Source organism: Erythrolamprus reginae, chromosome 3, assembly GCF_031021105.1.
Source record: "Erythrolamprus reginae isolate rEryReg1 chromosome 3, rEryReg1.hap1, whole genome shotgun sequence".
NCBI classification, from domain to species: Eukaryota; Metazoa; Chordata; class Lepidosauria; order Squamata; family Dipsadidae; genus Erythrolamprus; species Erythrolamprus reginae.
Window position 1 is genome coordinate 4255638 of NC_091952.1, and position 26367 is coordinate 4282004.

A 26367-nucleotide genomic window follows, 5' to 3' on the forward strand; every position below is an offset into this window, starting at 1 on the left:
CATAATTGATCTCCTTCTGAGCTGTCTGCCACACTCTCCTCCTCCCTGTCACTCATGTCTTCTTGGTCAAAGGAGCCTTCATCAGCAGATTCCACTGGGGGCAAAACAGGCCTGCAGCATGTGGATGTCTCCCCCACATCCACAGTCCTTGGGGAAGGAGCTGGGCCAGAGCTAACCACAAAAGGAACTTATGGGGCTTCTTATATATGGGTAGTGCTAGACCACAATTGAGCCCAAAAATTCTGCTACTAAGGCCAACAGTTATTAAGTGACCTTTGCCTCATTGTATGACCTTTCTTGCTACTGTTGTTAAGTGAATCGTTGCAGTTGTCAAGTTAGCAACTTGTGTGGTTGTGAAGTGAATCTGGCTTCCGCGTTGATTTTGCTTGTCCAAAGGACACAAAAAGTGATCACATGACCCTGGGGACACTGCAACTGTCATAAATTAAGGGGCGTACATAAGTGCACCGGTGTGCCTTTCGTCCCCTGTCCAATTCTTTCCTTTATCTCATATATCATATCTATTTTCTTCCTTTCATGTATCTTCTCCTCTATTTTATATTTTCCTTTACATATATTACCTCATGTCTATTCTCTTCTATATGTATTGTGTATTGGACAAAATAAATAAATAAATAAATAAATAAATAAATAAATAAATAAATAAATAAATAAATAAAAATAAATAAATGTGAGTCAGTTGCCAAGCGTCTGAATTGACACTGAGAAGATCCATCAACCAATGGAACACAAGTTGCTTTTGGAGGTTGTGGAGCTTCATCGCTAGAAGCTGTCAAGAAGAGACTGCATTGCCATTTGTCAGAAATGGTGTAGGGCAGTGATGGCAAACTTTGTTTCTCTGGTGTTCCGAAATAGCGTGTGCGTGCACTATTGCTCATACACAAGTGCCTGGGGAGGGCAAAAATAGCTTCCCCTGTTTCCCAACTTTTGGTGGGCCCCTTTGGTTCATGTGTCACCATCCCCAGGAGGCTCCAAAACCATCCCTGGGGCCGGGGGAGGGTAAAAGCACCTTCCCCCCCCCCCTCTCTGGAAGCCAAAAATTCCCTCTCAGAGCCTCTGTGCAAGCCAAGATTCAGGTGGCTGGCACACACATGAACACTGGAACTGAGCTCGCGTGCCGTCGGATATGGCTCCATGTGCCACCTATGGCGCCCGTGCCATAGGTTTGCCATCACTGGTGTAGGGTCTCCTGCTGAGTGGGGGTGGTGGACAATGACCTATAAAGTCCCTTTCAACAATGTTAATCTGTAATCTTAATGGTAGGTCAGTGATAGTAAGAAAGGTCCAAAAATGGAGCAAATCTCACTTCTGTCTTTACATCGGAAATTTTGGGCTCAATTGAGGACTACTTGTTTGAATATCTGAAGAGATCAGCAAAGATCTTAGAACTGAGTTATCTATGGAGATTCTCAGTCTTCCTGGTTCTGTGATAATTTTTTTTATTTTTTTCTCCTAGAAACATAGAAACATAGAAGACTGACGGCAGAAAAAGACCTCATGGTCCATCTAGTCTGCCCTTATACTATTTCCTGTATTTTATCTTACAATGGATATATGTTTATCCCAGGCATGTTTAAATTCAGTTACTGTGGATTTACCAACCACGTCTGCTGGAAGTTTGTTCCAAGGATCTACTACTCTTTCAGTAAAATAATATTTTCTCATGTTGCCTTTGATCTTTCCCCCAACTAACTTCAGATTGTGTCCCCTTGTTCTTGTGTTCACTTTCCTATTAAAAACACTTCCCTCCTGAACCTTATTTAACCCTTTGACATATTTAAATGTTTCAATCATGTCCCCCCTTTTCCTTCTGTCCTCCAGACTCTACAGATTGAGTTCTCCAACACAAAGTTAAAAGCAATACTGTACATAATTTCCAATACAAAACCAAGCTTTGTCAAACATATACACAAAGGGACTTTCTTTCACAAAGGGACTGTAGAAACCAAGTAGATTATATATAAAATAATATTTCATATTGTAACAAAAATATCTAATAAACCACAATTCTATATGTCTAATAAAGTAGTTATTCCAATAACTTCCTTGTCATGATAGTCCCAAAGGTACTTTTTTCAAGAAGCAACTGGACTTGCTGGTTTTTCTTTGAAGACGTTTCGCTTCCCATCTAAAGAAGCTTCTTCAGTTCTTCAGAGCTGAGGAAGCTTCTTGGGTGGGAAGCGAAAGGTCTTCAAAGAAAAAGCACCTTTGTAGAACTGAGTTGATTTATCTAGAAACATAGAAGACTGATGGCAAAAAAAGACCTCATGGCCCATCTAGGCTGCCCTTATACTATTTCCTGTATTTTATCTTAGGATGGATCTATGGTTATCCCAGGAATACCTCCGGAACTGCCTTCTACCGCGCGAATCCCAGCGGCCGATAAGGTCCCACAGAGTTGGCCTTCTTCGGGTCCCGTCGACCAAATTATGTCGTTTGGCGGGCCCCAAGGGAAGAGCCTTCTCTGTGGCGGCCCCGGCCCTCTGGAATCAACTCCCCCCCGGAGATTAGAACGGCCCCCACCCTCCTTGCCTTTCGCAAATTACTCAAGACCCACCTATATCGCCAGGCATGGGGGAACTCAGACATCTCCCCCAGGCTTTTATATTTTATGTTTGGTATGTATGTGTTGTATGGTTTTAACTGCTGGGGTTTATATATTTTTTTTATTTCAATATTAGATTTGTTTCAATGTTTTATTATTGTTGTGAGCCGCCCCGAGTCTTCGGAGAGGGGCGGCATACAAATCTAATAAATAAAATAAAATAAAATAAGTACTGTGATCAGTTCTGGAGACCTCACCGACAAAAAGATATTGACAAAATTGAACGGGTCCAAAGACGGGCTACAAGAATGGTGGAAGGTCTTAAGCATAAAACGTATCAGGAAAGACTTCATGAACTCAATCTGTATAGTCTGGAGGACAGAAGGAAAAGGGGGGACATGATCGAAACATTTAAATATGTTAAAGGGTTAAATAAGTTTCAGGAGGGTTTAAGTGTTTTTAATAGGAAAGTGAACACAAGAACAAGGGGCACAATCTGAGGTTAGTTGGGGGAAAGATCAAAAGCAACGTGAGAAAATATTATTTTACTGCAAGAGTAGTAGATCCTTGGAACAAACTTCCAGCAGACGTGGTTGGTAAATCCACAGTAACTGAATGTAAACATGCCTGGGATAAACATATATCCATTGTAAGATAAAATACAGGAAATAGTATAAGGGCAGACTAGATGGACCATGAGGTCTTTTTCTGCCGTCAGTCTTCTATGTTTCTATAAATAAATCATTTCAACGGAATATTGGGGAAAGGGTAATGCAAGTCAGGTGGCCTAAGGATACACCATTCTGTTTTGCCCTTTTGATTTTCAGTTCAGAAAAAGCAGGGCAAGGATGAGTCACTGGCAGTTCAGGAATAAGAGCTGGCTAGAATTACGGCCTGGGCAAAATGATAAAGACCTTAACTTGAGGTTGGATTATATTTCTAAAACACGCTATCTGCCATTTCATGAAGAGCTTTGGCTTGAGCCAGGCGCACAGCAAAGAGGTTGATTCTACAGAAATAGAATGGCAAACGTGACAAATATCCTCTTGATTTCAAGGAACAAGATGTGCATCTGGATTCTTTTTGAAAAATTCTTTGTGGCCTAAAGTGAGAAGCTTAAGCAATGTGTTTAGATTTAATCATTTGCTTAGATATTGAATGTATTTATATTAATCTGTCCATGGATATTATAGGTCTTTTCTGTCATTGTTTTGGCCTTTTCCCAACTCACATTTAATTTGCTTTAATCACCATAGTATATTTGGAGTTTTTCCTTCATTCTTAATAACATATAATTATTATTTTCTGTTTGTTTTCTGTATGTTACTATTACACACACACACACGAACACACAGACACAATATCACATCCTTTTAAACTGGAGTTATCAGGTCATTTCGGTGATAAAATAACATAAAGAAAGGTTTATTATATTTAATAATATCTTACCCGGAAAATATTGAATAGCTTTAATGTTCCCTTACTCCTTCTTCGTTCTTCATTGCCCAAATTACTTGTCTGGGTTCCCTATATCGCAGATCAAAACAATTAGTAATTGATAAAATTCACCTGAATGAAGATAAAAGGCAGCATAAAAAATAAAAAATAGACATAGCTCACGTATGACTTCCCAAGCCTTGTCTTGTAGTTATCATCCTCTCTAGGAAATTTCACTATGAACATTTGTTCTACCTAATTGATTTGTCAAACCAGACCACATAACTACATTTGCCATGCTTCAATAAAGTATCAGTAAAATTTCCTATAGAACACAGAACTATCAGAGGTGTGGGTTTTTTTTTGAAACTCTATATGATTATTGTTAAAGGACTTTAAAAAAAATTGAAATAACTTACAAACACAAATTTCTACTATTGACTTCACCCCATTCCTAAGAGGTCTATAAAGGACATGCATAAGCGCAATGCGCCTACTGCCCCTGTCCTAATGTTCCCATGTACTCAAAATCATCTCATATGTACAGTTTATACTTTTAGTATCATCTTATATTTGCTTGATAAATAATAATAAAAAACAAATAAAACAATGAGCAAAGGGTAATGCACATTGAATTCAAATCAAAAGTACAGGTTAAATTTTATTATTCTACTGATATTACCAGCTGAGCAAAAAAAAAGCTAGCATCAGAAACATAAAACGTTCTAAGAAAAGATACCCCCAAAAAGACACCTTTCCTAAGGGATGAAAACTGAGTTTGGCCCACGGTGCTTCGGCCACCCTTCCTATGCTGTAATTCTCGTGCAGCCTTCCTGAATCATGTGATGACCCTTATGCACCACTGTGCTCCCTCCCTAACCTGCACCCCTCACCTTACTATGCAGCAACTCTCTCACACACACCTTTGTACACCCACCCTGCACCTCTCTTGTGCATTTCTGTACATCCTTCCCCCTCCTCCCCTCCTCCCCTCACTTTGATACGGTTCCACATAAAGAGCTGATAGATAAATTAGTGAAGATTGGACTTAATCCCTGGATAGTTCAGTGGATTTCAAGCTGGCTGAAGCGTAGACATCAGATAGTTATTGTTAACGGCGAGTATTCTGAGCAGAGTCAGGTTACAAGTGGTGTGCCACAAGGGTCTGTTCTGGGTCCTATTCTTTTTAATATGTTTGTGAGTGACATAGGGGAAGGTTTGGTAGGGAAGGTTTGCCTATTTGCCGATGACTCTAAAGTGTGCAAAAGGGTTGATATTCCCGGAGGGGTCTGTAATATGGTAAATGATTTAGCTTTACTAGATAAATGGTCAAAGCAATGGAAACTGTAGTTTAATGTTTCCAAATGTAAAATAATGCACTTGGGGAAAAGGAATCCTCAAACTGTATTGGCAGTTCTGTGTTAGCAAAAACTTCAGAAGAAAAGGATTTAGGGGTCGTGATTTCTGACAGTCTCAAAATGGGTGAGCAGTGTGGTCGGGCAGTAGGAAAAGTAAGTAGGATGCTTGGCTGCATAGCTAGAGGTATAACAAGCAGGAAGAGGGAGATTGTGATTCCCTTATATAGAGCGCTGGTGAGACCCCATTTGGAGTACTGTGTTCAGTTCTGGAGACCTCACCTACAAAAAGATATTGACAAAATTGAACGGGTCCAAAGATGGGCTACAAGAATGGTGGAAGGTCTTAAGCATAAAACGTATCAGGAAAGACTGAGTGAACTCAATCTGCATAGTCTGGAGGACAGAAGGAAAAGGGGGGACATGATCGAAACATTTAAATATGTTAAAGGGTTAAATAAGGTCCAGGAGGGAAGTGTTTTTAATAGGAAAGTGAACACAAGAACAAGGGGACACAATCTGAAGTTAGTTGGGGGAAAGATCAAAAGCAACATGAGAAAATATTATTTGACTGAAAGAGTAGTAGAACCTTGGAACAAACTTCCAGCAGATGTGGTGGGTAAATCCACAGTAACTGAATTTAAACATGCCTGGGATAAACATATATCCATTGTAAGATGAAATACAGTAAATAGTATAAGGGCAGACTAGATGGACCATGAGGTCTTTTTCTGCTGTCAGTCTTCTATGTTTCTATGTTTCTTCCCCATCTAGCAGCAGTCGCCTGCCTGTGGGACTGGGTCATGCAACTTCCTTTTAGCTTCCCCTCTGACTTTGGTTGTGGGAAGTGATCAGGGAGTTGCGCTGCCTAACGGTGGGAATGACGATAGCAACTGGGAGTGTATAGAGTGCTAAGCTTAGTGAAGGACTGAAAGAAGGGCTAGAGAGAGAGAGAGAGAGAGAGAGAGAGATGTGGGTGGGGGAGACTTACCCCCCGTTGTTTTGTGATCTTAATAATAATAATAACAACAGAGTTGGAAGGGACCTTGGAGGTCTTCTAGTCCAACCCTCTCCTTAGGCAGGAAACCATACACTACTTCAGACAAATGATTATCCAATATCTTCTTAAAAACTTCCAGTGTTGGAGCATTCACAACTTCTGGAGGCAAGCTGTTTCACTGGTAAATTGTTCTCACTGCTAGGAAGTTTCTCCTTAGTTCTAAGTTGCTTCTCTCCTTGTTTAGTTTCCACCCATTGCTCTTTGTTCTACCCTCAGGAGCTTTGGAGAAAAGCCTGACTCCCTCTTCTTTGTGACAACTCCTGAGATATCAGAACACTGCTATCATGTCTCCTCTCACCCTTCTTTTCATTAAAATAGACATACCCAGTTCCTGCAACCATATTTCACATGTTTTAGCCTCCATTCCCCTAATCATCTTCCCTGCTGGCATCTCCATTTGAATTTCTGGGGAAACTGACATGGAAAGTTGCAAATTGTGATCTTGCGATCACGGGGGCGCTTGGCAATCAGTTGTGAGAACGAGTTGCCAACTATCCAGATTGCAAATGTGACTAGGGGGGTGGGTGGGTGGCTAATGCAATGCTGGGATGGCCAGAACTCCAAGGACTAATCTTAATCACCAGTCATCTAGTGCCGTCTTTACTTCCAATGGCCACTGAATGAACGGCTGTAAATTAAGAACTAGCTGGAAGGGGAAATTCTTTCAAATATTTTTTTTCCAATTCATAAAAGGGTCCATTGTCCAGATTCAGATTGTCTAACAATATAGCCAAGAAGGCTTCAAGAGTTGTAAACCTAATCCTACGTAGCTTCTGCTCTGGCAATCTCACACTAGTTACCAGAGCTTACAAAACTTTTGCCAGACCCATCCTCGAATCCAGCTCATCTGTTTGGAACCCATATCGCATCTCAGACATCAACACCCTTGAAAATGTCCCAAGATACTTCACCAGAAGAGCCCTTCACTCCTCCACTCGAAACAGAACACCCTAGGAGACTAGACTTTCAATCCTGGGCCAAGAAAGTTTAGAACTAAGACGCCTTAAACAAGATCTAAGTATTGAGATTACTAATTTTAAATTGTAATTAGATTGGTGGGCATTGGATTTGGTATTATGTACTGTGCTGTTTTTTATTATTGTTGTGAGCCGCCCCGAGTTTGCGGAGAGGGGCGGCATATAAATCCAGTAAATCTAATCTAATCTAATTGCCCACAAGATCATATGCTGCAACGTCCTGCCTGTCGGCGACTACTTCAGCTTCAACCACAACAACACAAGAGCACACAACAGATTTAAATTTAATATTAACCGCTCCAAACTTGACTGTAAAAAATATGACTTCAGTAACCGAGTTGTCGAAGCGTGGAACTCATTACTGGACTCCGTAGTGTCATCCCCAAATCCCCAACACTTTACCCTTAGATTATCTACGGTTGACCTATCCAGATTCCTAAGAGGTCAGTAAGGGGCGAGTAACAATTGCACTAGAGTATCTTCCATCCCCTGTCCTATTGCTCTCCTATATCTCCTATACCTTTCTTCTATTCCTATATCTCTTCTTCTATTCTTTCATTGATATGTTCTATTACTATACCTTCTTTTCTATTATTTCTCAGATATATTTTACTATGAGTATTTATTATTTATTTATTTATTATTTAGATTTGTATGCCGCCCCTCTCCGCGAACTCGGGGCGGCTCAAAACAAAGCATAAACAGATCGTACAAATCCAAATAGATTCAAATAAATTTAAATATTTAAAAAAGTTTTATAAAGAACCCCAATATGCTAACAAGCACACACACAAACATACCAAACATAAATTGTACATGCCCGGGGGAGATGTTTCAGTTCCCCCATGCCTGACGGCAAAGGTGGGTTTGAAGAACTTTACGGAAGGCAGGGAGAGTAGGGGCAGTTCTAATCTCCGGGGGGAGTTGGTTCCAGAGAGTCGGGGCCGCCACAGAGAAGGCTCTTCCCCTGGGGCCCGCCAACTGACATTGTTTAGTTGACGGGACCCTCCTCTATAACCTTCATCATGTATTTTACTATGTGTATATAGATATATACCCACTAAAACCCTCATTGTGTATTGGACAAAATAAATAAATAAATAATAAATAAATAAATGATTGTAAACATTACATTTTCCAAGTCAGCTTGCTCCTTTTCGGATTCTTGTTTTCCTGAAGATGATGGGAAAAGGTCATCGGACAAAGAAGGCACTTCATTAACCGATTCCTGGTATTAAAGGAATAGGGGTTGGGGGGAAATGGATCTGCGTCAGCTCTGTTCTGCTCCTGTGTTTATTATTCTACAGAAAATGAATGATTAAAATAGAGTCTGTACGCCTCTGCTGAATTTTATACTTCACAAAGAAAAAGAAATAATCAGAAGATAATGGAAGGTACAAGTGGAAAACGTGACAATCTACTCTATTGCAAACAATTCTGTTTCAGGCAATTCTTAATTAGAAAACCAGAATATTATGGCTTCTTCCCCCTCCCCCCCCCCCGAGATGCTTCACCCCCTTCAGTATACTGAGTGTATTGAACTGAGGCTATAAAACCCCCATTCAACTGGACAGCTTATCACCTCACTAGATAATTTGAGATCAAACTTTTATCTTTTAATCCAACCAGAGGATTAACATTATGATAAAATGGGTCTGGAAGTGTCATATAATCATTCCTGGAGGCAAACCGGGATATAAATCCCATTTATTTGGGCATTTGTGAATGAAATTATATAGCCCATAATATTTATAAACTGTCGCTTTACCAAATTTGCATTTTAACTGTGGCTCAAACTTGTTATGAATGTTAATGCTGTTAAGGCATCATGAATTATGCTTTGATATAGGAAAAGCTAGAAATACAGTAGATGCTTTAAAAAGTAAATATAAATAACTGCTCAACTAAGTGACAGTTCCCAGATAAGCTTGTGATTGCTAAAAGTTAAGTAGAGGATTTGGCTAATATCTATAAAAGTACTAACCAAATAGGAATGAAGTTTGGAAAATATATCTGTCTGATGGAATTTTAAATTGCTGGGATGTTAAATATTAACATTTTTGAAAGTATAGGAGGATTAATCTGTAGTTTATCAACTTTGTAAGATGTCCAGTTTACCCATTTTGATGAAAATACACCTAATGCCTAAACATATTAAAGCTTAATTTGTTCTGAAAGTACTTACCATAGTTTTAAAAACTGTATTGTCATCCCTTTCGTTTCTGCTACTTTGTAACACAGATTCTTTTGGGGGATAATTTATGTCCTGCTGTATATTTAAGCTTTCTGCTATTGATAGTTCTATATTGATAATAAGAAAAAGTAGTTAATTCTTGTCCAATGTACTTACCAATTAATTGCCGTTACCAATAAATAATCATTTGCATATGATCTCAGTTTATACTATTTAAGTTTTGAAATTTTGAATGTGTCTAAATTGCAGTTCACCATATTCTAATCAAACATTTAAGAATTTTTTTTCATGAAGCAATGAGGTACCATTGTCTTTACTAGACAGAAGAGGATTTAAAACAAACGCAGTAAAAATGTAAATAAAAATGTGAATTATTTAAATTTAACAGCTACCACAATGTTACCCATACCCTAGCTCCCCCCTCCCTTCTCCTGGTACTACTTCAAGATACCTTTTGTAAAAAAAAGTTCTTCAATCTTTTATTCTGAAATTATCTTCAGTTGTAGTTTTATCTCTTTAGAGTAAAGATGACCCCACTAGCCACTTTCGGATTTTTTTATTCATATTGGCTTGGCAGATTTGATTATATTACTGTATTCCTTAAGATGCTCTTAAAACTGATCTAAACTAAAGAAAAGGTTGATGGATCCTAATTTTCTGAATATAAGTTTTATTTTGTCTTAAAAATTGATGCCATTATTTGACAACATAAAGATGTAACCCTTGCTATGGGTAATCCTCAATTTAAGACAGAACACTCAGTGACAGTTTGAAGTTACGATCTATTTGAAAAAGAGAACTTATGATCTGAATCTGAAATTCTGATGGTTGGCCCTCCTCCTCATAGTCATGTGACCACACTTCAGAAGCTTGGCAGCAGAGTCGCATTGATGACTTTCTATTATATTATTTTCTAGAACCCGTATCTGGATTGGGGAGATATAAGTTCAAGTCCTGCTTCAGTGATCAAGGTCACTGGACGATTTTGGATAAATTGCCTTCTCTGTGGGGGCCCCGGCCTTCTGAAATCAGCTCTTCCCAGAGATTCGTACTGGCCCCCACCCTCCTCGCCTTCCGTAAAAGCTTAAAGACCTATCTGTGCCGCCAGGCTTGGAGCCATTGGACCCTTGACCCCTGGCAGACAAATGTAGTATGTTTTGTGGTGTGAATGGAAATGAGTGACTTTAAATGTTAGTAGAGTTTTAAAGTTTTTTCTAGTGAATTTAATTGGATTTTTAGATTTGTACATTGTATATTGTTTGCTATGTTGTGAGCTGCCCCGAGTCCTCAGAGAGGGGCAGCATACAAATCCAATCCAATCAATCAATCAATCAATCAATCAATCAATCAATCAATCAATCAATGTTTCTCAGTCCAATCAACCACACAGTTTGTTGTGAGTATAAAATTCACTACCTGGAAAACTATCTTAATATCTCAAAGAAAATGTAGGCAATTACAGGTAGTCCTCAACTTACAACCATTCATTCAGTGACTGTGTGAAATTACAAGGCATTGAAAAAAGTAATTTATGACATTCATCCCCGGGGTCACAAAATCAAAATTCAAACGCTTGGCAACTGACTCGCATTTATGACGGTTGCAGTGTTCCCATTTGTGACCTTCTGACAAGCAAAGTTCAGTGAGGAAGCCAGATTCACTTAACAACCATATTACTGACTTAACAACTGCAATGATTCACTTAACAAGAAAGATTATATAATGGAGCAAAACTCACTTAACAAATGTTTCATTTAGCAATGGAAATTTTGGACTGAGTGGGGATCATAAGTCGAGGACTACCTGTAATGATATTAAAGAATTGTAAGGAGGAAAAAAATCTAGAGTCCTGCCTTGGGCAGTTTGTTGTTTGCTTCTTTCTTCAGCCTTTTCTTGCCATTTTTTTCTTCTAGTTTCCAGACATTTAGCAAACAGCTGTAAAAAAAATCCCACAATTAACTCGAGGTAATTTGATAAAGCCTTATGTTGCTACAGAAAGCTTTCTTCGGCTACTGAGCAATGTGTAATTCATAATTAAATGCAACATCTAGGTATATAGCTGTCAAGCTATTTCAAATGTAAGCCTTAAACTGTAATCTGTTTTTTAATCTTGCCAAGAAGCAATTTATTGCTCTACAAAGTGATCCCTCTGTTCAGGTGGATCAATTTAGGAACGGTTTTACTCTAGGAATCTATCAATTAGGTTTCATTATAATTGCTGCTGGACTATAACCATTGACTATGCTGGAAAAAGCATGTCAAGCATTGTGCAGGGGCTGCCAAAAAACCCAACACAGTTCTAGGCTGCATTAACAGAGGGATAGAATCAAGACCATGTGAAGTGTTAATGCCACTTTATGAGGCCTTGGTAAGGCCACATTTGGAAATATTGCATTCAGTTTTGGTCGCCACAATGCAAAAAGGATGTTGAGACTCTAGAATGAGTACAGAGAAGAGCAACAAAGAGGATTAGGGGACTAGAGGCTAAAGCTGCCCTGAGTCTTCAGAGAGGGGCGGCATACAAATCTAAATAATAATAATAATAATAATAATAATAATAATAATAATAATAATAATAATAATAGCCGGGGATGGTGCAGCAGGTAGAGTGCTGTACTGCAGGCCACTGAAGCTGACTGTAGATCTGTAGGTCAGCGGTTCAAATCTCATCACCGGCTCAAGGTTGACTCAGCCTTCCATCCTTCCGAGGTGGGTAAAGTGAGGACCCTAATTGTGGGGGCAATATGCTGGCTTTGTTAAAAAGTGCTATTGCTAATGTGTTGTAAGCCGCCCTGAGTCTAAGGAGAAGGGCGGCATAACAATTGAATAAATAAATAAATAAATAAATAAATAAATAAATAAATAAATAATAAACATATAAAAAATGGTCGCAGGAACTGGGTATGTCTAGTTTAATGAAAAGAAGGACCAGGGTAGACTTGATAGCAATCTTCCAATATCTCAGGGCTTGCCACAAAGAAAAGGGAGTGAAACTATTCTCCAAAGGACATAGGAGCAGGGCAAGAAGCAATGGGTGGAAACTAAACAAGGAGAGAAGTAACTTAGAACTAAAGAGAAAATTCCTGACAGTTATAACAATTAACAGCTTGCCTCCAGAAGTTGTAAATGCTCCAACACTGGAAGTTTTAAAGAAGATGTTGGATAACCATTTGCCTGAAATGGAATACGGTTTCCTGCTTAAGCAGGGGATTGGATTAGAAGACCTCCAAGTCCCTTCCAACTCTGTTATCCTATTCCATCCCATCCCATCCCTGTGTTGTATTGTTTTCAATTCAATTACATTCTTCCTCAGCATCTAATGAGATGCCCAGGAAATCCCATAAGTAACCCTTAAGAACTCACTCTTAATTGTGACTCCCCTGTAATGTGTCAGTTTGATTAGCAATTAAGGAATCAGGCTAAAAACTGGGTGTCTCTGAGTTCTAGTCCTGCCTTAGACAAAAAGCCACCTGGGTGATCCTGGGCCAATCCCTTTCTCTCAGCCCTAGGAAGGAGGCAATGGCAAACTGCATTGGAGAAATGTTTTTAAAACCTTGCAGGAAATAGTTGTGTCAGTTACCAGGAGTCAGAAATACTATTGAAGGCACAAATGAACCAAATAGCCATCATTATGAGAGACTTTCCATACGTTCTTCACCTGCTCTCCACCCATCATTTAAATCTATGAATCCATCTAGGTCAGTGAAGGCTCACATATACCTCGTTTGTGTTACATAGGAATAACAAGAATAGCCTATAAGGCCCTAAATTGTTACCGTCTGCAGATCTTCGCTAAACATAGGCTGGGTGGGTCTGGTCATAAGTTTGTCTACGCTGCCCAACTCTTGTAAAGCCATTAGCTTCCTGGTTGGAGGTGCGATATGCAACGTGGCGAGCGTATCCTCGTAGTTTGTCAGCTGCTTTTGCATGGTAGCTTTGCTGAGCTGCTTCACCGGGTCTATGAGTAACTTCCTTTTCCTTTTCCTTTTCTTTCCTTTACTTTGTTTTAGGAGATCTGCTTACAAGAGATATACACAAAGGACACGTTACATGCCAACCAGGGAGTGCTAAGCAGATAATAATCACATTGTACTAATCCATATTTATGTTTGCAGGGCTGATAAAATATTTGTATTGCAAAGAAACTTCCACTTTGGTTTTTACATACAAATACATACCGTATTTTTCAGAGTATAGGACGCACCCTTTGCTCCCTAAAAGAGGCTGACAATTAGGGTGCGTCTTATGCTCTGAATGTAGCTCCCCCCCGCCTCCCAGCCCTAACTAGTTGCTAATGATCTTCCCAGCTCTTACCTTGCAGGCTCTTTCATTCTTTCTCTCTGTGAAGAATGTTTTCCAAGCCCTAAGTCTTGGCAGAGTTTCAACCATTGCTCTAACTTGCTCTGAATAAGTTTATTTCCAGCCCTAACCAGATGCTAAGGATGTTCCCGCCTCTTACCGCTTGCAAGCTCTTTCATTGTTACTCTCTCAGAATAAAGCTTTTTTAAAGTCCTTAACCAGGGGATAAAATAATGTGCTGAAGCTGACCAGACTAAGGACGCTAGCCAGATGAATACCTGGTAAGCAGATTCTTTTCCCTATTTTCCTCCCCCAAAACTAACGTGCGTCTTGTACTCTGGTGAGTCTTATACTCCAAAAAATATGGTATATACCGATACATACATATATTTTGTTCAAGATAAGGTTAAAATACACCCCACCACACAGTGAGGGGTGGGCACTTATCTAAACCTCTCTGGTGGGTTCAGATCTGGGCATGAGATTAAACCAATGGTTTTGGGGGACAAGGGACCGGTCCCATGGATAGAGTTTTTCTGCGGACAGGAGGGGTCATGGTTTGGTGTACGGCCTGCATCCCGCAGATAGGGCTTTGCTTGTTTGTGCAGCATGGTTTCTGGCATGTTGCGGCCTGGTACCTGGTTCATAGACTGGGGTTGAGGACTCCTGAGGTACACCACAACGGTCACTTTCATGAAAGACTTGGGGTTGTGCTTAAGTGGAGGTGGTGAGTTATCCTCCTTCCATTCCCAGTTACACAACAGTGTATCTTTTTGGGTTGGGAGTTGAGGCAAGGCGCTATAGTGCTCTGCACCTATCATTCATTTAGTGACCATTCAAAATTAAATGGAGTGGGAAAAAAACAATTTCTGGCTGACCATTGCAGCATCCCATGGCCCCATGATCAAAATGCAGGTGCCTGGTAACAGACTCATATTTATGATGATTGTAATGTCCCAGTGTCTGGTGATCACATTTTTTGACCCTCTGACTAGCAAAGTCTGACCAGCAATTGATAAAATTGAACCGGTCCATAGACAGGCTACAAGAATGGTGGAAGGTCTTAAGCATCAAACTTATCAGGAAAGACTTCATGAACTCCATCTGCATAGTCTGGAGGACAGAAGGGAAAGGGGGGACATGATCAAAACATTTAAATATGTTAAAGGGTTCAGGAGGGAAGTGTTTTTAATAGGAAAGTGAACACAAGAACAAGGGGACACAATCTGAAGTTAGTTGGAGGAAAGATCAGAAGCAACATGAGAAAATATTTGACTGAAAGAGTAGTAGATGCTTGGAACAAACTTCCAGCAGACGTGGTTGGTAAATCCACAGTCACTGAATTTAAACATGCCTGGGATAAACATAGATCCATCCTAAGATAAAATACAGGAAATAGTATAAGGGTAGACTGGATGGAACATGAGGTCTTTTTCTGCCATCAATCTTCTATGTTTCTATGTTTCTAAAGTCAACAGGGAAGCCAAATTCACTTAACAACCATGTGACTCCCCTTAACTGCAGTTTAGCAAGGAAATGTTTGAGCTAAATTGTGGTCATAAGTTGAGGACTGCAGGAGGAAACCATTAAATAAACACCAACTGAGCTGTTAAAGGGTAGAGGGAGTAGGAAAGAAACTCAAGATTGCTCTGTCTTATTTCTCTTTGCTATAAGGTCTCAAAGGTGCTTTTTTTCAACAGGCCTCTGGACTTTCTGGTTTTTCTTTGAAGATGTTTCACTTCTCATCCAAGAAGATTCTTCAGGAAGAGAAGGATTTATATTTCTCGCAGACACCTGGTCATTTGCATTATTTTATCTAGTAAAAGATTCAGCAGTCCATCTGCATTTAAAAGACAAAGGCCACTCTATTGAAGACAGCAAAGTCTAAATTTTGCACAAAAGGGACCACTGGTTTTAAATAGGGATCAAAGAGGCCATCAATGTCCAAATCGAACAGCCTTCTCTTAACAGAGGGGGAGGGGTACAACTTCTTCCCTCTCCAATATACAACACAGTCCTTTCAGCAGTTCCAAGAAGGGTCCACACATATTTACCCCACTCAGATGACCCCGAGGACACAGGTAAACCTCCAGGTGGCCTCAACCACCCTCTAAAAGGATCCAAATGACCAGCTGTCTGCAAGGATTATAAATCCTTCCATTCCCCTCTATCCAGTCAGAATTGAAGAAGCTCCTTGGATGAGAAGTGAAATGTCTACATAGAAAAACGAGAATGTCCAGATGCCTCTGGAAAAAACTCTTTCTAGTTGCCTCTTCGAAAGCACATGGGACAACCATGGTCTGGATAATAATAATAATAATAATAATAATTTATTAGATTTGTATGCCGCCCCTCTCCGAAGAGGCTTTGATATAAGGGTTTAGGGTTAGGGATTGATGAAGGAGAGGGAATGTCTATTAGGTTTTCAAGGTTCTGATATACTCTTTAATAATAAAATAGATTCCTGTCACTGTTTCGTCAACTGGCTTACTTTAAGAGCTGAAAAGTGGTGAATTAGATTTAGATTTACTATTGTAATTGATTATATTTTATTTTGAACTGTGTTTTGTATGTAGGTACTGTAAGATGCTTAGAATTTGGTTTCCTATGAATAAACAAATGAATGAATGTAATGTAACGAGGACAATCCTTTCTAGAAAACAGGCTAAGAAGAGATGACCACTTCTATTGAAAAAAAATGTTTCCAGTGAAATGCTTGTCATCACTTCTATATTGCATTTTTACGCCAGAGAGAAACAACCAATTCTAACCTGGATCAACAATAGGATAAAGAACAAACTCATCTTCCTCACTGCACAATAATGTTGTTTCCTTAAATTGGCGATTTCCTGCTTCATGTTTCAATACAGCCTGGTCTGGATTCAAAGTAGGTTCTGTTGATTCAGACAATCACAGGGTTAGGAGTATTATTTAGGTCACTGTGCCCAATTTCTGCTGAAGGAATTCAGTGAAGCTCACCTTCAGGGTAAGCCTGTTTGAGATTTAATAACCTAAACATCTTGCAAGACTAAAAGAATGGAATCAATTATATCTTTCCATCATTTTTTCTAGTCTGTCTCTCTCTCTTTATCCATCCACATCAATATCTTTCTCTAATCTATTGCTTTTTTCTGTTCTGTCAATCATTTTTCTTCTCTGTCCTGTTTATCATCTATCTATCTATCTATCTATCTATCTATCTATCTATCTATCTATCTATCTATCTATCTTTCTTTCTTTCTTTCTTTCTTTCTTTCTTTCTTTATCTAGAATAGAATTCTTTATTGCCAAGTGTAATTGGATACACAAGGAATTTGTCTTTGGTGATATGCTCTCAGTGAGCATAAAAGAAAAGATACATTTGTCCAGAATCATGAGGTGCAACCCTTAATGATTGTCATAAGGTACAAATCTATCTATCTATCTATCTATCTATCTATCTATCTATCTATCTATCTATCTATCTATCTATCTATCTATCTATCTATCTATCATCTATCTATCTCCATCTATCTATCTATCTATCTATCTATCATCTATAATCTATCTCTATCTATCTATCTATCTATCTATCTATCTATCTATCTATCTATCTATCTATCTATCTATCATCTATAATCTATCTATCTCTATCTATCTATCATCTATAATCTATCTATCTCTATCTATCTATCTATCTATCTATCATCTATAATCTATCTCTATCTATCTATCTATCTATCTATCTATCTATCTATCTATCTATCTATCTATCTATCTATCTATCTATCTATCTATCTCAGTGTTTCCCAACCTTGGCAACTTGAAGATATTTGGATTCTGGGAGTTGAAGTCCAAATATCTTCAAGTTGCCAAGGTTGGGAAACACTGATCTCTCTCTCTCTCTCTCTCTCTCTCTCTCTCTCTCTCTCTCTCTCCATCCATCTATCCATCTACCTATTTTCTGCCTGTCAATCATTTTTTCTATCTGTCTCTCCGCCCACACATGGATGCATGCATACATCAATCTTATTTTCTCTCTCCCATCTCTATCTTTTTTTCTCTTTGCCTCTCTCTCTCTTATGGTTGCAAGAAATGATTCTGGGCAGCATACAATAATTTTCTTATGATTGTGTGGCTAAGAGCATGTCCTTTTCCATAGTACTGGCCATGTTATGGAAATCCCTCTGGAAATATGTATGATTTCACATACAAATATTGGGTCTTGAAACCTGAATTGTTTATGCTGGAGTCGCTATTATTAAAATGTTGCTGCCTTATGTTTCTTAGACATTCTATTGCACTGTGTTTTGATTCTGGGTTTAATCTGCTTTGCAAATCAGTTTTAAGGCCTTAGGATGGAAAAATGGCTTACAGTAAAGGCAAATCTTGATAACAAATTCAACAATTTTGTACTAGGGTTTTATTTGAAGAATTTCAAAGGAACTTTACAGAAAAAAAACTTTGCGTGAATGTTGAATTAAAACTAATGAAGAAATAAGACTGCATCTAGTCAGGACTGATTAAAGTGTTTAACGTTATTTATAAGTTTATGATGATCAATTTTAATTATTGATAGATAATTTTCTCATTGTTAAGAAAAAAATGTTATTCAAAAATTGCCACATAAAGTTGGGCTTTTTAAAAAAAACTTTTCACTTATTCTAATCTTATTGACTATCAATATTTTTTCCCCCTTGTAGTAATTTATAAGTAAAAATAACAGCGTACACATATGTACAAGCTGATTCTATGAACAGCTAATGCCATAATAAATACACCTAACTTTAAAATGCAATAAATACAGCATTGTATTTACAAATTAATACTTAGACGTTTAATTTCTAGTAAAACAGTCTAAAGTAAAGCAGCTACAAATTCACCTTTGCTATAATCAACTCACCATTGTCGGGTAAAGGAGGTTCCTCTTCCATATCAAATATTGCAAGGAGGCTATTCTGGTCAGTTCCAAGAATATCATCTTAAGAAAATAATTATAGTATATAATTTGTTTTTTTTAAAAAACCCTATTTTTATGTACATAGCTACACATTTCATACTGATAGTCCTCGACTTACAACCATTCATTTAGTGACTGTTTGAAGTTACTATGAGTAGTTCTCACACTTTACCGTATGACTATGGCAGCATTCCCATGATCATGTGATCAAAATTCGGGCGCTAGACAACTGGCATGTATTTATGACAACTGCATAATCCCAGGCCATATGTGATCAACATTTGCAACCTTCCCAGGTGACTTCTGACAAGCAAAATCAAGATTCGGGAAAGCCAGATTCGCCTAACGACCACATGCATCACTTAACATCGGCAGTGATTCACTTAACAACCATAGTAAAAGGACGTAAAATGGAACACAATTCATTTACCAACTGCCTTGCTTAGCAGCAGAAAAGTGGGGCTCAGTTGTGGTCGGAGGTCGGGGACTATGTAGAAAAAAGCAAAAGCTTTCCTAAACTTAACAAGGTGTTGTAATCATAGGTTTTTAGGCACTGAACTTTGGGATGGAATATTGCTGACGGGTGATGTTTTAGCCTAATGGGTGCTGTATAAACCTTATTCTTCCTCTATTGGAAAGGCAGCAAAGTCCAGGCTGAGTAAGCAAGCTGCAGAATCCATGACCACGTGGAAAATAATTAACTTGATATACAACATGAAGAAAACCTATAGCTAACTTCCATATAAGGAAATATATGCCTTACTCTCATTCCTTTGCTAATCACCAGTAAACACACAATCCAGGAAAAGGCAAAGAATGGAGCTTCCATTAATTATCTATAGGGAAGTCACGAGGAGGTTGCCTTATACAGCGCGTGAGTGAATGGTAGTTGGGGGACGGCTTAATGTATGTGGCGTTCGTGAATTGGTTATTCTGTACCACATGTCAGGAAAAGTGAAATACAATAAAAGGAGAGATCTCAATACAATCGAGGTCGTCTCATTGAGAAAATTTTCTCTGTTGCTTCATTTTGATGTGGCAATTATGGCATCCTGTGCCTCCCTAGAGGTCGGCCCACTGGGGGAGGGCTGTTTGCCTTCAACAAGGTTACTAAACCTTTTGGGTAACTTATGCACATCCTAGAAAATCTCTTGGTCAGCTATAGTTGGGCTGGATTTTGTTTATACCTACCAATCATATCTCTTCCAGCTCCTTCATCTCCAAATCCATCATACTCTAATGCAATTTTGTTTCCAGTTAAATTCGAAGAACCGTGATCAGCAAGGAGGCTATTGGAGCTGTTTATTAAGCTGTCACCGAAAAAGCTAGCGTGCCGTGGAATTTCAATTCCGTCATCTGTGAGAAACACATATTAATAACTCAGATATGTATGTATGTATGTATGTATGTATGTATGTATGTATGTATGTATATATGTATATATTTCAAATTCAGCAAAAAACATGTGACACACACACACACACATATATATATGTTTTCGTAGATTTTCATGGATATATGTATGTAGATTGTTCTGAGTTCGGGTTTTGCCCCATGTAATATTTTGAGTGTCTATCCGACGTTTCGGTGAAATCACATTCACCATCATCAGGCTGAAGTTGTAAGCTTCGTGCTGCTGTAGATATAGTTGATGATGGTGAATGTGATTTCACCGAAACGTTGCATAGACACTCAAAATATTACACGGGGCAAAACCCGAACTCAGAACAATATATATATACACACACACACACACACACACACACACACACACTGTATGTCACATTTTTTTTGCTGAATTTTTAAAATTAAGGGAGACTAGGATAGATCTATTTCAGCCTTATTTTGGCCTCATCAGCTAGCCATACCCACTGGGACTTGAACCTGCAACCTTTGCCTTGTAAGGCAGAGAATTATCCTCTAGGCTATAGTATTCAATCCCTTTATATCGCTATCCTAGTCTCCCTTAATTTTAAAAATTCAGCAAAAGCATGTGACAAAAATCAGTTGGTTATAAAAACTGAACCCAGAACACAACTTTTGGAAATAAAATAAAAAGCCTTTGTATTTTGATTTATGAGGGAAAAAGAGTTGCAACTTCACCAAAATTTCCACTACTGAGAATATTCTGCCCATAAAATTCTGTCAATGTGATGTCTTCAGTTTTGCTCTGGTGCAGTGTAAAATGTTGGGCGACCTCAATGGCACTATTGGAAAAGAAGAAAATGAACTGAAGAAAGGGTTTTAGGAAATGCTAGAAAAATACATACATGGCTGGAAAAAATGATAAAACAACATATAGATTTGAAAACAGAGACCTCTTTGCTGGGCATTTTACCAGACAAGTATAATAAAAAGAATGTATATCTGATTTTACATGTATTACAACTGCGAGAATAGTATTTGTACAACAGTGGAAAAGTGAAGAGATCCCAACAGATGAAGTAACGTCCTAATTCACAAAACATATCCATATAATATTTTAATATATTTGGTCCTAATTAAAGTGCACTTCCATCTCCTTTCACTTATTACTCCATAAAGGGATTAAGAAGGTTAATAGCACAGATTTAGCAACAAGGGCTGCTTCAGTTACTACATTCATCTGTCTTCATCCCAGAAATACAATTCAAGAATTAGAATTGTGCAGGTAGTCCTCAACATACGACCATAATTGAGCCCAACATTTCTGTTGCTAAGTGAGACATTTGTTAAGTGAGTTTTGCCCCATTTAACAACCTTTCTGGCCACAGTTGTTAAAAGAATGTTAAGACAATCACTTGTCAGAAGGTCGCAAAAGGGGAACATATGATCCTGGGACAGAGCAACCTTCAAAAGTACATGCCATTTGCCAAGTGTCTGAATTTTGATCATGTATCCATAGGGATGCTACAATGGTTGTAAGTGTTAAAAATGGTCATAAACCCCTTTTTTCAGTGGGGTTGTAACTTCAAATGGTCACCAAATGAACTGTTGTAAGTCCAGGACTACCTGAATTGTATTAATCTGTCATTATCATAAAAACATTCATCTGGACTGTAAAAAAAAGTGTAAGAAAGTGCAATTAATCCTCATGAAGGAAATCTTTAGAAAATATTGCTTTGTGCTCTTCAGGACTACAATGAATCTGGCCTGAATATGTGGCCTGAAAACAGATAAGTGGTGAATCCTTACAATTTAGAAAATAGAGTTGTTTGATATGAAGGATGCTGAGAGGGGAGGAAAAGAGAGCAGAATGGAAAATGGCACTGAGAAAATATTAAAGTGATAGATGAACTATATATAGAACTGTGAATTTGCTAGGCAAGGAGAAACAGTAGTTCAAATTCATCATCATAAAAAAAATAAAATTTATAATGGGGAAGGGACTGAAGGGCAGCATAGGTAGTCCTTGACATATCATGGTTGAGCTCCAAATTTGTGTTGCTGAGACAGTTGTTAAGTGAATTTTGCCCTACTTTACAAACTTTCTTGCCACAGTTGTTAAGTGAATCTGGCTTCCCCATTGACTTTGCTTGTCCGAAGAGGGCAAAAGGTGATCACATGACCCAAGCACACTGCAACTGTCATAAATATAAATCAGCTGCCAAATATCAAAGCACATGACCAAGAGGATGCTGCCATGATCGTAGGGGTAAAAAGGATCATGCCATTTGTTTCAATGCCGTTGTAATCTTGAGTGGACACTAAACGAACCTTTGATTTATGGATTTTCTGCCTGGCTGCTCTCAGAGGTTCAGATTAGGTAATTATATCTCCTCAACCCTTATTCTTAACACTGGTACACCACATGGTTGTATGTTGAGTCCCTCACTCTATACGCTCTATGTACATGACCGCATTCCCATTCACACTGGTAATACTCTTTATTAAATTTGCAGATGATACAATAGTGGTGGGACTTATCTCAGGGAGGGACGAGTCTGCCTATTGAGGTTTATTTTTTATTTATTTATTTGTTTTGTCCAATACACAATAATACACAATGAGGGTTATAGAGGATATAATCAGGTAGATTGTATTAAAGGGGGAAATAGAGGAGAAAATAAAGGAGTGAAATATAACTATGAGAGAATAGCAGAAAAAGATATAGGTATGGTAGGGAAGATATATGAGATATAGGAGAGACAATAGGACAGGGGATGGTGGGCACTCTGGTGCACTTATGTATGCCCCTTACTGACCTCTGCCCCGAGTCTTCGGAGAGAGGCGGCATACAAATCTAATAAACTTTAAACTAACTATAACTTGGTGAGGTCGACTGTGGATAGTCTAAGGGTAAAGTGTTGGGGATTAGGGGATACTACAGACTCCGGTAGTGAATTCCATGCTTCGACAACTTGATTACTAAAGTCGTATTTTTTACAGTCACGTTTGGGGCGGTTAATATTAAGCTTGAATCTGTTGTGTGCTCTTGTGCTGTCATGGTTGAAGCTGAAGTAGATTTTGACAGGCAGGACGTTGCAGCATATGATCTTGTGAGCAATACTTAGATCATGTTTGAGGCGTCTTAGTTCTAAGCTTTCTAGACCCAGGATTGTAAGTCTAGTGGACCTGTTGCTTTCATGGTGTGGCATGGAGACAATAACTTGGTCCTTAACACTAATAAGACCAAAGAGCTGATAGTGGACCACAGAAGGAATAGATCAGACATCCATCCCTTGCTTATCAATGGAGCCTGATGGAGCAAGGGACCAGTTTTAGATTTATGGGTGTTATCATAAGAAGACCTGACCTGGGGTGCTCACATTGCAGTATTGGTCAGAAGGGCCCAACAGAGATTATACTACCTGAGACTTGTCAGGAAATAACAACTGAACGAAAAACTGTTGGTGACCTTCTCTCGCTGCACCATAGAGAGTATTTAACCTTACTGTGCCTATGTATTGTTTGTCAATTGCACAGTGGCAGATAGGACAGCACTCCAGAGGGTTAACGTCATTGCCCAGAGGATCATTGGTGGCCCCCTCCCCTCTTTGAAAGAGCTTGATAACTCCCACTGCCTTAAGTAAGTTCAAAACATTCTTAAAGATCCATCTCATCCTGGGCACCCCCTCTTTTTTAACTTTTCCTATCTGGCAGATGGTACAGAGAAATAAAAACAAGGATAAATAGGTTGAAAAACAGCTTTTAGCCCAAGGCAGTAACTGTATTGAATTCTACTGTATAGTGCAATATTAAAGTAATATCAGAATTTTTAAATTCAATTGCATAGAATGTGATGGATGTGTGTGTATTTTTTTTAATGTACAATATATACGGCATTTAATTTCGTTGTACGAGATACAATGACAATAAACTAAACTAAACCTATAGCAGAGAAACAGGATTGTGATTTTGTCCCTTCACAAGTATTACAGTCTGCAGAAGCATGTATGTATTTTACTGTAACGTTTTGAGTCTGAGAAAAGGGAATTCACTTCTTTTTCACTTGTTCTATTCTTAGCAACAAACAAATGTTGGAAAATATTTACTTCATGTCTGGAAGTTGGGTGTCAAAATCATAAAACTCTTCAGGCAGTGTGATGGCATCATAATCTGCCTCACAAATTCCTTTTGGAAGATCAACAAGCCCTAAGGAAAAAATACAGAACAAAAGTAAGTGTTGGGTGATGTAGCTTTATATATCTTGCGAGATAAAAATGTATTTGAGGGCATCCAGCAAGTGCATTCACATTCATACATTTTCACCATAGTAGTCATTAATTAGATGGCAGAAAATATTTGTCAGTTGAATGATACAATTACAATTACAAAAACATTCTGCTGCTATTGCAATTCTAGACATGACTACTCAGAAATAAGTCCCATCGTAGCCTTTGGTGAATCAAACTACTTTGGAATTTCCTTCTATTTTGCTTTTTAGAATTGCAATCTCTACATGAAGCAGTTTGATTCACCGCTTGCCTGAAATGGTATAGGATCTTCTGCTTGTGCAGGGAGTTGGACTAGATCTCCTAGGTCCCTTCCAGTTTTATTTTGATCTTGAGACTGCGTTCCAAATATCATCTCAGGAATCCTTGCGAACTACTTGCTTCATTTTCAAAAGTTAAAGCCTTCTCTTTACCATAAATAAGCTGCTTGTTAATAATAAGTAGGGGGAAAAAAAATCATACCTGGTTGAAAAGTTGATTGCATTTTAACTAGGGCGTCACTGCAATCTGTCAAAAGATACTTGGTTTTTCTGTGATAGATCCTCACCACTCCTAGCAAAAGGTGTCCCGAGGTACGAAGAGCAATTTTAAACTGGAGGGAAAAGTTGGTATCATAGAATAGAATACAACTAGTATTAATAGGAAAGATTGCAATAGAAGTAAGAGTAATTCTATTATACATTAGTACACATTTGGGCATATCACCAGGAGACTGGGAGTCCTAGTCCTGCTTTAGGCATGAAAGTTGGCTGGGTGATTTTGGGCCAATCGCCAGGATACTGGGAGTTGCAATCCTACTTTAGTCTTGAAAGCTGGCTGGGTGACTTTGAGCCAATCACCAGAAGACAGTGAATTCTAGTCTTGCTTTAGGCATGAAAACCAGATGGGTGACTTTTAGGGCAAGTCTTCTCTCAGCCTCACGGGATTGTTGTTGTTGGGAAAATAGGAGCATTAAGAATGCTTGCTGCCTTGAATTCCAGGTACTTATAAAGTAATAAAGCAGGATAAAAATTAAATAATTAAAAATGGCTCCATTTGCAGAGGTTCAAAGGGGTAATTTAGACCAATGAGTCCAAGCTCTTCAGGAATTTAACACATCCCTAACAGTTGGCTGTCTGGTCTGGACATGTATCTAGTGAAAATCTGTTCACCATCACTTTGGATAATTGGTTCTACCATTGAACTGCTCCTACTGTTAGGAAGTGTTTCTTGATCTTATGCTAGAATCTGCCTTCCTGTAACTTAAAAACATTATTCTGTATCTTACATCCCGAGATGTTAAGAGTTCTTGACTTTGTAACAACCCTTTTTAGGTTTTTTTAAGGGATCTTTATTTATTTTTTTGCAAGACTAAACATATGCAGATCCTCAAGCTCTTGCTGTAGACCTTAATTTATAATGCCACATCCAGTGCTGAGTAAAAATAGGGGACATTATTTTTGGTGACATTTTATGAGAGCCATACCTTAGGGGACAGTATCTTTTCAATGGTAGCTTCTAAATTGCATTCAAATATATGAGCCTTTGTGACTTTCTTATCCCAGTGAGCAGCCAGCCATATCTTGGACAAAGGCCCACGCTTATTCATAAGCAACTGCATGTAGAACATTTTGCCAGATATCTGTTCCTTAACTTGGCAAGCTAGAGGGAAGAAAATGTTTTAAATGTTGAATACATCATTTTTTGGTAATTTTTCAAAGCTTAAATAAAAAATTGCAATATTAATTTGAAATAAATGATTTGCAAAAAAAACGTGAAACCTTTTATAGTTTCATATTTCCATAGTTGCAGCTTCTTTTAAACAGATGCATGAATTTGTACAATCTTAGCTAACTGCTTAAAATACTATTGGCTACTTGTGATTAGGATACATCAACTGTATGTGT

General features: G+C 38.5%; 1 protein-coding gene across 2 annotated transcripts in view; it reads right to left on the minus strand.

The window, feature by feature from the left end:
• Positions 1-26118, minus strand: part of RAD21L1 (RAD21 cohesin complex component like 1) — a 28656-nt gene extending 2538 nt beyond the window's left edge. The window contains exons 1-12 of one of the 2 annotated variants that reach the window (XM_070744408.1): positions 25947-26118; positions 24944-25073; positions 24302-24401; positions 20931-21034; positions 20019-20183; positions 18771-18848; positions 16660-16782; positions 13366-13604; positions 11443-11524; positions 9581-9696; positions 8528-8623; positions 4016-4093 (exon numbers count right to left, since the gene is read on the minus strand). In XM_070744408.1, the coding sequence (XP_070600509.1) occupies positions 4016-4093; positions 8528-8623; positions 9581-9696; positions 11443-11524; positions 13366-13604; positions 16660-16782; positions 18771-18848; positions 20019-20183; positions 20931-21034; positions 24302-24401; positions 24944-25073; positions 25947-26090 (1455 nt within the window). In that variant the 5' untranslated portion in view covers positions 26091-26118. Of the gene's footprint in view, positions 1-4015; positions 4094-8527; positions 8624-9580; positions 9697-11442; positions 11525-13365; positions 13608-16659; positions 16783-18770; positions 18849-20018; positions 20184-20930; positions 21035-24301; positions 24402-24943; positions 25074-25946 lie in introns of both variants that reach the window. The other variant, XM_070744407.1, reaches the window with a different exon arrangement.
• Between the last annotated feature and the right edge of the window lie 249 nt (positions 26119-26367).